Source organism: Dendrobates tinctorius, unplaced genomic scaffold (genome assembly GCF_039654945.1).
Source record: "Dendrobates tinctorius isolate UK_male_01 unplaced genomic scaffold, ASM3965494v1 ptg000081l, whole genome shotgun sequence".
Lineage (NCBI taxonomy): Eukaryota > Metazoa > Chordata > Amphibia > Anura > Dendrobatidae > Dendrobates > Dendrobates tinctorius.
The window spans coordinates 8952017-8966618 of record NW_027361749.1 but is presented as its reverse complement, the minus strand read 5'-3'; the positions used below and the strand labels follow the sequence as shown (position 1 = coordinate 8966618).

The following is a 14602-nucleotide window of genomic DNA, read 5'->3' as shown; positions in this document are numbered from 1 at the left end:
AATAATGTCTGTGAAGTGCTGTAGAATTAATGGCACTATATAAGTGAGTATATATTTTCAGCGTTGTAGCGAAGGGACGAACATAATGCATTCACTCACATCACCATAAGGCCAGTCAAACACCTCCAATATGCTATCCATGCCATGTTTCCTCTCTATAGAAAGGTAAAATTGTGAAAGGAAACATGCCAACAATATCTCCCGGCTGGGACCTCCATGAGGGAAGATATCCTAAAAGTTGTGGATCTCATAATCTTCTAAAGACCTACCACATACAACCATCCCCCATATGAGCTCTCCAAGGGGGGGTATGTAGGTATAACCTTGATCTAATAAAAATCAGAGTTTTGGGGTTCTGTCATTTTGTCAGTTCTGGAAGACACAGTAGTCTGTGGTTCTTTATGTTGTGCTAAGGAGTTGTTCTAGCAAGTGCTTTCCTCTGCTCTGAGCCATTTCTGTGACACAGGTTTAATATCTTTCTTTTGTTATCACTTTGAAAACAACAGCGTTCCTGTCCATCACTCGTCAGTCAGTTGTATAATTGTCCTGATGATTGGAGACTGCAGAGGCAAGACTGTATAGATCTTGGTCTTCCACCTGCAGCTCTCCACAAATCCCAGCATGCAACTGGTTAGAGTATGCTAGGAGAGGTAGTTTTGCAAAAAGTGGAATGCTACCGGTTGTAGGCACCTGCTGTAGCCCGACAATGCTTTTATTCAGACTCTGTAAATATTGGTGGCTTCTTATAACAAAGTCTGTTTTATCTAGTATATGTGGGTAATTCTAGAATATGGAGTGAATTAACCATGAAGTTGTGATGTAAAGTAAGTAGAAATCTGTTCTCTTGCAGGAAAACATAGTACAAATTTTGTTAGTCGCTATGATCCACGATTTAACAGCTGGATACAGCTCCCACCTATGCAGGAAAGGTAAGATTGTGCTGTATTGCTAGTAACCATTGTTTAACATACTCTCTTGCTGACATTTCGTCTGTGCTTGGTCTAGCAGTAAAGTACCGTGTTTTGTCAGTCTTTCACAGAATCAAGTACAAGGTGAATTTCAGGTACAGTTAGGCTTGATAGTAGTCTAAGATTTTCTGACACAGAGCTAAAAACTGATGCAGCATGCAGTTTAGCACCCTCTAGTGGTTGCCCAGAGGCAGCCAAAATGGTAGATTTTCAATGTACACCTATGCCCAAAATTAGTGAGCTGTGTCTCAGTAATCAGAGCCCTGACCGTTATCAAGATTTATCAGCACATGATTATAAAAGATGGATGAAAAGAGGTGCAACATGTATTTTCCCTAAATGAAGAATGCATGTATCTGATACAACACTTGATATCCATTGAAATCACAATATTCAGAGAAAACAACCCGTATCTTATCTGGAGCTTTCATGTCTGTCCACACACATAAACGCTGTGTTTTTTTTTACAACTGGAAGGGAAAAAAGCTAATTGAAGAAATTTTGATGATGTGCTTCTTTTAGTAAATTGGAAACAATGACCCTTGAAGGACCATAAGGATGGTGAATGTCAAGATAATTTATAATTGTTAAGATATCTTCTCTAACTTTCCCTTTGTCATTTAGTCTTTGGCAAAGTACAGTATAAAACTGCTCCTCAGGCAGCGAAAACATGAGACGCCTGTAATAAGCTGGGCTACCACCAGTATGAACGTATAAGCCGGGCACCATGATCTGACGACTGTTTCCGCTTATTCCTTCCAGGAGGGCCAGTTTCTATGCCTGTCGATTGGATAAGCATCTGTATGTCATCGGTGGGAGAAATGAGACAGGCTACTTGTCCAGTGTGGAATGCTACAACCTGGAGACAAACGAGTGGTGCTATGTGTCCGCTCTACCACAGCCGCTGGCTGCGCATGCGGGAGCCGTGCACAATGGGAAGATATACATATCAGGTGTGACCGATACTAACCATCTCACAAACACTACTTCTCCATTTCATTTGTATGAATAACCAGATGTATTGTTCGTACCAGCAGCAAGATTGTGTCTGCATTTAACGTTATTTTGTATAATAAATGGTACTGTTATTGTTTGGTACGTTATTTTATTCTGACAAATACTAGATACGTAAAGGTATAAAACTATATTAATGGTAGTTTCCTCTTATGCACTAATATCAAGTACGAAAAAACAATGGCAATGAAAAGAGAATTGAACTTCAGCTGGGTACTGCAGATTTTTAGTCTTTTAAAAAATATTTTACTGTTATACATTCTACAGCCCATGACAACATGGCATTCCTAAATAAAAACCAAATGATATGAAAGTAATGTACACCCTCCCAGCCACATTTTTCCATAGCGTCCATAGGATAAAAATTAAATAGGTTACTCCTTCTTTAAACTTTACCCTCAATGGGACCAGGATGTAGAATTAAAAATAAAAGAAACCTACCTGTACAGTTACACCCCTGGCCTGGTACCACTCATCTACACTTACGACTGTGTCGCTTGACAGCTTGCGCCTACATATGGCAATGTGACACCCCCTCCAGCTGTTACTGCCACAACTGTAACACCGTCCCTTACATATTGGATTATATAGAGCCCTGTTTTTTATTACATACCGTCCTGTCTTGTTAGTTATATAATGCAATGATGGCTGATGGAGCATGGGAAAGCTTGTTTTCTAATGGAGGAGATAATGGACTGATAGTCTGGTCACCGGCTTCTCCATCAGCAGTCATTTTATATCTAACAAGAGAGCGGGCTATGTAATAAAAAAGGGCACTGTGAAAAACAAAAATAATAAGAATACAATATGTAAGAGCAGGGCTTTTTTTGTAAAAAAATATTTGCCGGTACGCATTTCTGATTAATTTATCATTATTCAGTACTGTAGTCTGTACGCTAATTTCAATCAAAAACTATGCAATTCAGATTGCAAAAGAAAAATAAAAAATGACTAATACTGTATAAACGTTTTTTTTCACTTGCAAAATATGGTTTACCTAGGCCTGTATTCTAAAACAAACGCCAAATTTCAACCAAATTTTCATCAGCCACGACGTCTCGAATTCGTTCTTTACTGTTTCTGTCAATGGCTGATCGCCGACCTCGAAGTATCCAAGAGTCAACGTACTTTGTTGGATCAAACAGCTTCAAAGGTGGCCCAACTAGCCTGACAAAAAGCCCCATAGAATCATAGAATCGTAGAGTTGGAAGGGACCTCCTGGGCCATCTGGTCCAACCCCCTGCTCAAAGCAGGATTCGCTAAATCATCCCAGACAGATGTCTGTCCAGCCTCTGTTTGAAGACTTCCATTGAAGGAGAACTCACCACTTCTCGTGGCAGCCTGTTCCACTCATTGATCACTCTAACTGTCAAAAAGATTTTTCTAATATCTAATCTGTGTCTCCTCCCATTCAGTTTCATCCCATTGCTTCTAGTCTTTCCTTGTGCAAATGAGAATAAAGTTGATCCTTCTACAATGTGACAGCCCTTTAGATATTTGTAGACAGCTATTAAGTCTCCTCTCAGTCTTCTCTTTTGCAAACTAAACATTCCCAAATCCTGCAACCTTTCCTCATAAGACAGGGTTTGCAGACCGGTCACCATTCTGGTCGCTCTTTTCTGAACTTGCTCCAGTTTGTTGATGTCTTTTTTAAAATGTGGTGCCCAAAACTGGACACAATATTCCAGATGAGGTCTGACCAAAGAGGAGTAGAGGGAAATAATGACTTCACGTGATCTAGACTGTATGCTTCTGTTAATACATCCTAGAATTGCATTTGCCTTTTTTGCTGCTGCATCACACTGTTGACTCATATTCAGTCTGTGATCTATTAGTATACCCAAGTCTTTTTCACATGTGCTGTCACTTAGCCCTATTCCTCCCATTCTATATATGCTTTTTTCATTTTTATTGCCCAGATGTAGTACTTTGCATTTCTCCCTGTTAAAAACCATTCTGTTAGTTGCTGCACACTTCTCCAGTTTATTTAAATCTTTTTGAATCCTCTCTCTCTCTTCTCTAGTATTAGCTATCCCTCCTAGCTTTGTGTCATCAGCAAATTTAATCAGTTTACCCTCAATTCCTTCATCTAAATCGTTGATAAAGATGTTGAACAATACAGGGCCCAGGACAGAGCCCTGTGGTACCCCACTTGAGACATTCTTCCAACTGGATGTGCAGCCATTTACGACCACTCTTTGGGTCCGATCACTAAGCCAGTTATGAATCCACCTAACAGTTGCCTTGTCCATTCCATACTTAGTCATTTTTTCAATAAGGATTGTATGAGAGACTTTGTCAAATGCTTTGCTGAAATCAAGATATACAATATCTACAGCATTTCCTTGATCCACCCAATCAGTGATACCGTCATAGAAGGAAATTAAGTTAGTCTGACATGACTTATTAGTTACAAACCCATGCTGACTCTGTTTAATCACTTCATTCTTATCCAGGTATTGACATACATGTTGTTTAATAATTTGTTCAAAGATATTTCCTGGTATAGAAGTCAGACTCACCGGCCTATAGTTGCCTGGGTCCACCTTCTTCCCCTTTTTGAAGATAGGAACAACATTTGCTCTTCTCCAGTCTTCTGGCACTTCTCCTGTTCTCCAAGAATTTTCAAAGATAATGGAGAGGGGTTCAAAAATTTCTTCTGCTATCTCCTTCAGTACTCTGGGGTGTAATTCATCTGGACCTGGAGACTTGAATTCATTTAGGTTAGCTAAGTGTTTCCTCACTATCTTTCTGTTTATAGATATCCTGGATTCTTCTATTCCCTTAATAGGACAGTGAATAACAGTTGATGTTACATTTCCTTTCTGAGAGAAAACAGATGCAAAATAGGAATTTAAAAGTTCAGCCTTCTCAACATACTGTCTTACATTTCAGCATTTTCATCCTGTAAAAATCCTATAGCATCTTTGACTTTTCTTTTACTTTTGACATATCCCCAAAATCCTTTATTATTGCTTTTGATATCTCTTGCAAGCCTCAATTCATTTTCAGCTTTAGTAATCTGATTTGTGCCCTGCAGGTTCTGCAGACAGCATTATATTCTTCTTTAGATATGCCTCCCTCTTTCCATTTTATAAACATTTTTTTCTTCCTTTTTAGCATGTGCTTAAGTTCTGTGTTCATCCATCCTGGTTTCCTTAAATGCTTCCTATTCTTCCCTCTTTTCGGAATTGTTAACAACTGTGCTTTGAGAATTTCATTTTTCAAGATTTCCCATCCCTCCTGGACATTTTTGTCTTTTAGAATATCCAGCCATTGGATCCCTCCAATTCTCTTTCTGAATCCCTTAAAATCTGCCTTTCTGAAATCTAACCTTGACGTCTGAGTCTTCACAGGTCTTCCGCCTCTAGTTATCCAAAATTCTAAAATAGCATGGTCGCTACCTCCTAGGGTCCCAGCCACTTTTACCTCCTCAACCATTTCCTCCCTGTTTATAAGGATTAGATCCAAGGTAGCAGTTCCCCTTGTTTTCTCCCTTACCTTTTGGAAGATAAAGTTGTCAGCAAGAGAGGATAAGAATTTCCTTGACCTGTTAGTTTTGCCTGAGAGAGATTCCCAACAAATGTCTGGATAGTTGAAATCTCCCATGACAACTATGTCATATTTTTTGGAGAACTTGGCCATTTGATGCATAAAGAGTTCATCCATATCTTCAGCTTGCACAGGCGGCCTGTAGTAAATGCCTACAATGGTGTCCTTTCCATTGTTCTGTCCTTGTATTCTTACCCAAACAGTTTCCACAGAACTCCCAGTCTCTGAAGCTTCAATCTCTGTGCAGATATACGTGTTTCTAACATACAATGCGACACCCCCTCCTCGTTTATCAAGTCTGTTTCTTGCAAATAAGTTGTATCCTTCAAGTCTTGTATTCCAATCATGTGTATTGTCCCACCAAGTTTCAGTGATTCCAATGACATCATATTTCTTTTCCTGTGTTAGTAGTTCCAATTCTCCTTGTTTGTTGCCCATGCTTTGTGCATTAGTATAGAAACATTTTAGTTTGTGATTGGTTTCTCTTTCTCCAATATTTTTATTAATTAGATTCTTTCGTCTTTGTTCTTCCTTTCCACTTCTAATAGCAGAGTTCTCAATAGCATTTGTCAGGTGTATGGCTTTTTCTGGTCTTTTGCTTCCCTTCCCATGTTGTTCTAGTTCCCTTTCCTACACACACACACACACTTACTCACCTCACCGCTCGCTCTCCCGCAGCATCACCTTCACTTGCAGCTACACACACACTCACCTCACCGCACGCTCTCCTGCAGCATCACCTTCGCCTGCACTGCAGCTTCCTCTCTCTGGCACAGCTGTCAGCCGCGGTGCTGGACGGATCACTGCAGCTCCGCTGCCATTTTCTCTTGTAGGAAGTGGGGCTGCAGGGATCTCTCCCTGCCCGCCGCACATGAGGGAAATCTGGCCAGGAGCTCCCTGGAGCCTCAGGGCCGGATAAACAGGCCAGATTTCCCTCATTATTAGCTGCCCTGCAGGGATCCCCTGGAGCCTCCGGGCCCTTGTGTAGCCTCATCGGTTGCTCATGCGGTGTGTCCGCCCATGGTCTTCATCTAGAATATCCTACTTTGTTAAGGAAGACTTGTCATTTACTCAAAACAATTTGAGTCAAATACTTTTTTAAGAAATCCATGAGCTCCCCTGATTCTGCCACTCTTTTCCATTTTGAGATTCTTGACTCCATTGCCGAGATATTAGCATTTGTGGAATCTCTGCTCATAATGCAATGTAGGAGTTTCTTCAGAGTCTTCTCTGGGAGTGTGCACATTCACCTCTCCCTTAGCAGTCTAGCAATCTGAGATGCTACAGAGCTATGACTGAAAATATCTTAGAGGCAGGGGTACAAACACACGCCACTAGACAAAACTCTGAATAAACTCCCAGTTGAACAACAAGCAGAGATTTCATATATTGTGCTTTAAAAGCATAAAACGTGAATATCTCTGTAATGCAGCAATATGGAAATAGTTGCTACACAACTTTAAGAATCCACCAATGACCAAAATATTGTGTCAACATATTTCTTGCATTTAAAGAGTTGTCCACCACTTGGACAACCCTTTCTTATTACTCATGTTTGGCCCGATTAAAATAAAAATGCCTATACTCAATCCCAGTGCCAGCACTGTTCCAGTGGTGTCAGCACCCGTGTTACCATGAGCCCAGTTCCCAATCAGCGCTGGCATCATGGTCCCCGCCTTTGGACAAATTGAACTTCTAGAGGGAGTCAGAGAGCAGCCGCAGCACTGACCTCCTGTTGATGTTCAATACGTCCGAAGGCGTGGACAGTGAGGCCAGCTCTGATTAGGTGTAACAGCCTCACATGAGCCCTGGGAACGCAAGTGCCAACACCGCTGGAACAGCGCCTTCACCTAGGGGAGAGGGGATTAAGTGTTTTATTTTAATGTGGCCAGACATCAAACATGAGAAATGTGAAGGGGTTATCCAAGTAGTGGACAACCCCTTTAACTTTATAGTACAGTTCTGTCTCTCCAGCATTTACAATTTTACAGGTGGCCAACATAGAAGTAAGAGATACAGATAAATAGAAAGATAGACAGATAGATAATAGATAGATAGATAGATAGATAGATAGATAGATAGATAGATAGATAGATAGATAGATAGATATCCCTGTGTGGCACAGCCAAAAGTTTTACCATAACCAGGTTCCCCGCATCATGTTTCCACATGCTTTATGCATCCATTAGCCCTCTGTGTCTGTACTGTTACACACTTAACATTATGACTTGCCCATACAATCAGGGCAACCGTTACCACCCACCTTTCGTGTCTACCTCTTTCCTCATAGACTGTAAGTTGGCGAGCAGGGCCCTCATTCCTCTTGGTATTTGTTATGATCTATGTGATTATTGTTATGCTGTAATGTCTATTGTCTGTACAAATCCCCTCTGAAGTGTAAAGTGCTGCGGAATATGTCGGCGCTATAGAAATAAAATGTATTTTTATTATTATAGATAGATAGATAGTTAAAAGTAAATGAGAGGATTTTGATATACAAGACAATAATAATATACAACAATATGTTGCCAAATGGATGGTGATTTATTGATATATAATATCCCAACTAGATTAATATAAAGCATGTAGTAATAACATGTCCACTCCATAGGTGGTGTTCATAATGGTGAATATGTCCAGTGGCTGTATTGCTATGATCCGGTCATGGACGTTTGGGCTCGGAAGCAGGATATGAACACAAAAAGAGCAATTCATGCCTTAGCTGTAATGAATGATCGTCTATATGCAATTGGTGGAAACCATTTAAAAGGTCAGTGGTGGCATATTTTATTTTTAATAGTATGCCTGTTTTACTGTTATTAGATATGCATTACATTCTGAGTGATGAATACATAACAGCGCCAGTAGTTGGAAGAATATATGTGCATAATTCTTACTTATTTCATTTATTTCCAAAGTTTTCTAAGCATTCGGAGTGGTTAATTCTGCTTTACATGTGTAAAATCATGATTTTGTTTGGTTAATAAGCAGTAATATTGGAATATTCTAAAATAAAATTAAATGAGTTCTGTAAAAGATAATCTTATAGTTTGTAATATTTGTTCTGTAGAAAACATTATTATTTTTTTAACATTTTTCTTGTTATAATGCCATATTAATCTTTAATTTAATAAAACTCACTTGAAAATACAAACAAAATACTTTTGCTAGTTCGGCAGAAGGGAAAAGAAAGAGGAGAAAGGAAAAGAACAAAAATTCTAAATAAAATTAACTGAACTCTGCAAAAGATGTTTTGATAGTTTGTTTGTATTATTTGTGCTGCTTGCAGTAACCTTAGATTAGTTTATATTTTAGAGGGCATTATGATATTCATATCTAAAATGCGCTAGTACAAAATATATAATACAATATGAAATCACATCCTGTGCTCAAGTCAGATAGGATTTAGGGCACACTTGCATTATTTACAACAGGGTTTCAGTACTTTTAACTATAACTTTTCTTTACAAGTGCCAAAATCCCCATGGAAATGTGACGGACCTCTTTATGAGTCATCAGGATTTAATGAGACCCACCCTAAACAATATCTATAACTGTCATCATTTCCTTATAAAAAGAGCATAACTTTATATTAGCCTACAAAACCTCTTCTATTACTCTAAATATATTATTCTATCTATTACTGACAATATTATCAATCTAAAAGTCCATTCATAATTGTTATGCTTAAGCCCGCCATACACATTAGATGGCCAGCAGCGCTCTCAGTCATCTCTCCCATACACAGGAGCGCCCCTGTGTTCTCTATGAGAAAGCTGCTGCCAGAAATGTCTGGTGGCAGCTTATCTCCAAGAGAACAAAGCGATCAACAGTCAGAACTCAAACATGCCCAGTCGACATCTCTTCTGACAATTGGTTGGCTGGCTCTCCTAAATATTTCAATATTGGTGGGTTTGGCCAATCTTAGTCTAATGTATATGGGGGCCTTTAGTAGAGGAATTTGTGCTATACCATAGCCACCAGGGCTACAAACAGTGACTCTTATATTCAATGCACTAGGCTATTGAAAAAACCTGTATCTGCTGTTGTTTAGGTTTCTCACACCTGGATGTCATGCTGGTGGAGTGTTACGATCCAAAAGGTGACCAGTGGAATATTCTTCAGACCCCCATCCTAGAGGGACGCAGCGGACCAGGATGTGCAGTGCTAGATGATCGGTTTTATCTTGTTGGGGGCTACAGCTGGAGTATGGTAAGCTGGGAAAATTACTGACTTAAACGGTGATATTGTGACCCTGAGTCACTTCTCATGGACAAGCCATGAGTCAGACTAGTCAAGGAGACCAAGGTCAAAAGCCAGGAGGGTACGTCGTAAACAGAGGGAAGAGACAAATTTGCAGCCAGCTAACGGTCCGAGGTCAGAATACCAGGAAGATAGTGGATCAGATTAAAGGGGAAACACAAACAGGTAGTCAGTAGGAAAGTTCGGGGTCTGGTAACTAAATACCAGAAACTCAGAGAACAAGGCACAGAGGAACAAGCCACACAGAGTTAAAAGCTACAACTGGCAGCTGGCTGGGCCAGACAACTCAGTTAAGTAATCACTGGAACAGAGAACACCTGAAGGGAGCTGAGCACCTCCCAAACTCAGATTAGATGGCTGAGCTGTCAATCATTGCACAGACAGCTCAGCAGCACGCCGCTGTAGCAGACTGGACTGAGCTGTCAATCACTACATCCTAAGACACAGTGAGGGGTGGAATCATTACAGATTTTTATATTAAGCATGTGTGCTGTATGAATTAAAATCTGATTGCACACAGACAGCACACCGACTACTGTTATTCATTAGGGCGCTTCAGATGACAGTTTTTTTCACACTGAACTAGTGTCCGTGAAAAGAATTGCAACATGCACTATTCTCTTTCACATTTCAGATGAGATTCGCGCATTCAAGTCTTTGGGTACGCAAAAAAGTTGGATAACAATAATATTTCTAAAAAATGATGTATAAATACAGACGCCAAATGGACATAGAATATGGATACACCAATAGCGTACGGATGAAAATACTGATGAGAATCGTCAGAGTTTTCTGAATGAAAATTGGATGATTTTTCATGCGCTTATCTGAACCCAACCTTATACAGTTATATAAGTATTATTGCTCTGAATATAGATGATATGTTAGCCCTTTAAAACTACAGATAACACATAATGACATTGTTACGCGTTTTGGTATATAGAAGTCTCATCCATCTATTATAAGTGAATCAAACATTAATTTAATTATAAAGAACATCTATGCTGTTATTCAGACATTTATGTGCTTAGGCCAAATAAATGCGCAAAAATAACTTAACAATAGGAAGTTTACTGAACAACCCACATGTGAAACAAACATAATAGGCCTGATTCATCAAAGGTTTTACACCAAAATTCTGGCATGAACAAAGCTTTGAGACATTGAAAAATTTGGGTTCAACATGACGTTATCACAGTAGTTTCTTCCAGCTCTGAAAAAGTCAGCAGAGCTGGGGTGGGACAGGAGTGTGGTACCGGCGGCTCATTGAATTCATGATGAACGGCAGCATTCGCTTTGACACAAATCCTATTCCAGCACGGACTCATCAAACGCTCCTGATTCATTAAGCGACATATCTTAATGAATCTGTAGCCTCCCACTCCACCCCGCCCCCTCATCAAGATTATTGTGAAAATCGGGGCCATTGTTTTATGTTCCCTAGTTTTACATTTTGGATGTATATTGAGAAAAAAATCATGCATTGATGATTAAATCTTGTAGTGTGGTCTGCAACTAAAAAAAAGTCTATACTAACTTTCCGATAACCACCACGGCCACTGTAGCAATCACTTCCTGCTAGAACAGAAAACAAGGCAATTATCAGGGTCCAGTCAGCACTACAAAGAAGTGGTGGGGGATTGGTAAATGAGTATAGTTTTTTTAATTTTTCTATTCTTAGACCATGATTAGGTTGTTTATTTTCTTGGAAATAAGGTGTGGACAATCCCTTTAATCTGTTTCCTGTAGTGACAGATAGCTTCCAGCACAAAACATATTAGTGATCCTGAACTACAAATATTTAAGTGTATGACATAATTTCTTACTGAAAAATGGTATTATATGTAGGCAATTGGATCAAATGTATCATAATGTCTAAAAAAAAAAAACGTTTTTGCAGCTAGCAATCAATAAAAGCTACAGGCTTGATTTTCTGAACACCGTGAATAAATACGGTAATGCCTAGCTTTGTTTGAATAGTTTAAAACTACTTCTGGACTGCCCATAAACTTTCTACTCTGCAATGATGTTCCAAAACATCTCTGGAACAGCTACACAAGATTGTTTGAAAGGTATTAATGGAAAAATGTGGATTATATCCGCGCTGCCATATAATTAACAAATCCAGATATGGTTGGAAAAAAGTCGGTGGTTTATTCTACGCATTTCGAAGTCTATATGACTTCTTCTTCACCACAAGATGTGTCTTTGTGGTATTTTCCTGAAGAAGTCATATAGACTTCGAAACGTGTAGAATAAACCACCTGTTTTTTCCAACCATATCTAGATTTGTTAATTATATGGTAGCGTGGACATAATCCACATTTTTCCATTAATATGTTTCTGATTTAGGTCGTTTTTCGACTTGTGGATCTAGAGCAGCTGATATATGCATGCTTTTATTCTACACCATCAGGTGAGCAGCTCTTTGAAACAAATTTGAAATAATTTGGGGGATAAGACCCTATTTGCACTTTTGTCTGTTTCCCATGTTTCACACAAGATTGTTTGTCAGACACAGTCGGACTCCCTATAGAGAAGGCAGATAGGGATTATTACTGTCTCTGCCTTCCTGATTGCTGTAACCACAGTGCTAAACAAGCACTATGTATAAAGTAATAGGAAGCACTGACATTGCTTCCTCCTATAGTTCCAATGATCATGGGATCGCTGTGTATAATGAGGGAGCAGGAGATGCTAGATTTGCACAGTAATTGGGGCTAGCATACCAGCCCTAGTTACAGGGAAAATCAGATAGAAAATAAAGTATTAACCTTATTAATATCCCCCTCCCCCAAGGTCTTTTGTGACATTATGGGGTGGGAGGGGGAATATGTGAAATAACTAAAAAATAAATATTAAATAAAAAGCAGAAAAAATAAATAAGTAAAAAGCCATTGCCAAACCCATTCGCTGTTAGTACCAACCCTCCACCCTATATAAAATAAAAAACATGCATCTGATACATTTAGTTTCCCACCAATGTCACTAGTATGGTAATAACATAGAAATGCTACCCCACGTATCAGGAAAAAAAGATGCAAAAATTATCTGAATATCTGAAGAAGACCATTTTTTGAGGAAAATGGCCTGGTATTGAACTGGTTATGATATTTGTATGGAAGTTCAGATGTGTTGATAATGTTCTTTTCTGTTTTAGGGAGCCTACAAGTCATCAACTATTTGCTATAGTCCTGAGAAAGCCAGCTGGACTGAACTGGAAGGAGATGTTGCTGAACCCCTCGCTGGTCCGGCATGTGCCACGGTCATACTACCAGCCTGCGTCCCATACAACAAATAGCGGGTACAGTGGGAAGGACGCTGGAAAGTTACAGAGACTCATTTTCTTCGAGAATCATTTTCTTCCTTTTAAAGGGTTGTACAACCGTTAAAGAAATGAACAATGTCTTAAAGATTTATTAACACTAGGACTAGCAATGAGGCTGTCAAAGCTACTTCATCAACAAGGAATTTACAAAACAGGGAGATTTATAATACAGCAGCGGGCACAGATATATCCGTACCATTGATTGTAATGTAATTCTGCAAATGACCCCTGTTAGGGCTGCGATTACCAAGTGTGTATGCCGCGATCTGTTGTCATTCTAAAGGCATAATCTCTGTTTTTAATATAATTGTTCTGATAGACACATAATCTCTAGTACACAAGACTCCTAAGTGTAAGAAGAGTGGGTAGTCCAACAAAATAAGTATATTTCCTAGAAAAGAACCGAAACTAAACAAGGAGCCCATTTTAATATTTTATTTTAGTGTCAAATTGCAAATTTAAAGAATATTAAACTATAGGTTCCTATTAGTGATGAGCGAGTATACTCGTTGCTCGGGTGTCCTCCGAGTATTTTGGCATGCCCGGAGATTTAGTTTTTGTCGAAGTGGCCGCATGATTTGTGGCTGCTAGACAACCTGAATACATTTGGGAATTCCCTAACAAACAGGCATTCCTCACATGTATTCAGCCTGTCCAGCAGCCACAAATCAGGCAGCTGTGTTGACAAACACTAAATCTCCGAGCACGCTAAAATACTCGGAGACCACCCGAGCATGCTCAGGAAAACCAGTGCAACGAGTATACTCGCTCATCACTAGTTCCTATTATTTCATGAACATTTTACCCTGATTAAAAAAAAGAAAAAAGTTTTCACTTAAATGGTATCTAAAATAACTCTAGATGTTTTGAAAAAAAAGCAGCAAACAAGTATTTAACCACCAAATTTGCAAAATCATTAATAGCGTCTGGCCATTTAGGACTGAAACTTCCTGTTCATTAAGGGGTTCAATTCTAGAATGTATCCATAAGGCCTCGTTCAGATGTGCGTGTTGCACGTATGTGTTCTATCAGTAATTTTCACATACACAGCACGTATACCTTATAATCTATGGGGCTGTTCACAGGTCCGTGTTTTTTCAAACCGAAAACACTGACACAAAGGATACTATATACATTTTGTGCTGCTGCTGTTCTGGGGCTGATATGCAGTGAAGGTGGTTTACAATATGGATGATTTTTCTGGCAGAACAGAGGAATCCCTTATTTTCTGGTCATTTGCATTTTCTATAAATATGAGTGGGAATGGTATCATTAGTTCATATCTGAAAGATCAATTCATGGCCTTGAAAGTAATTACGGTAACAATATTTAAAAGAATGGGAAAATGGAGAAAAAGAGGAACGACAAAAACAATAAAAAAAATGTACAAATAATAATATAATATCACTTAAATTACATAATAATAGCAAGCTTTTTGGTCACAGCCACAACCTCTTTCATAGGCCATGGTATCGCA

At 39.1% G+C, this 14602-nt stretch overlaps 1 protein-coding gene across 1 annotated transcript in view; it reads left to right on the top strand.

The window, feature by feature from the left end:
• KLHL14 (kelch like family member 14) overlaps positions 1 to 13805 on the top strand; it is a 122275-nt gene extending 108470 nt beyond the window's left edge. The window contains exons 5-9 of the mRNA XM_073583733.1: positions 851 to 929; positions 1731 to 1921; positions 8146 to 8304; positions 9589 to 9746; positions 12958 to 13805. Coding sequence (XP_073439834.1) covers positions 851 to 929; positions 1731 to 1921; positions 8146 to 8304; positions 9589 to 9746; positions 12958 to 13098 — 728 coding nt within the window. The 3' untranslated portion in view covers positions 13099 to 13805. The remainder of the gene's footprint in view (positions 1 to 850; positions 930 to 1730; positions 1922 to 8145; positions 8305 to 9588; positions 9747 to 12957) is intronic.
• The last annotated feature ends 797 nt before the right edge of the window (positions 13806 to 14602 follow it).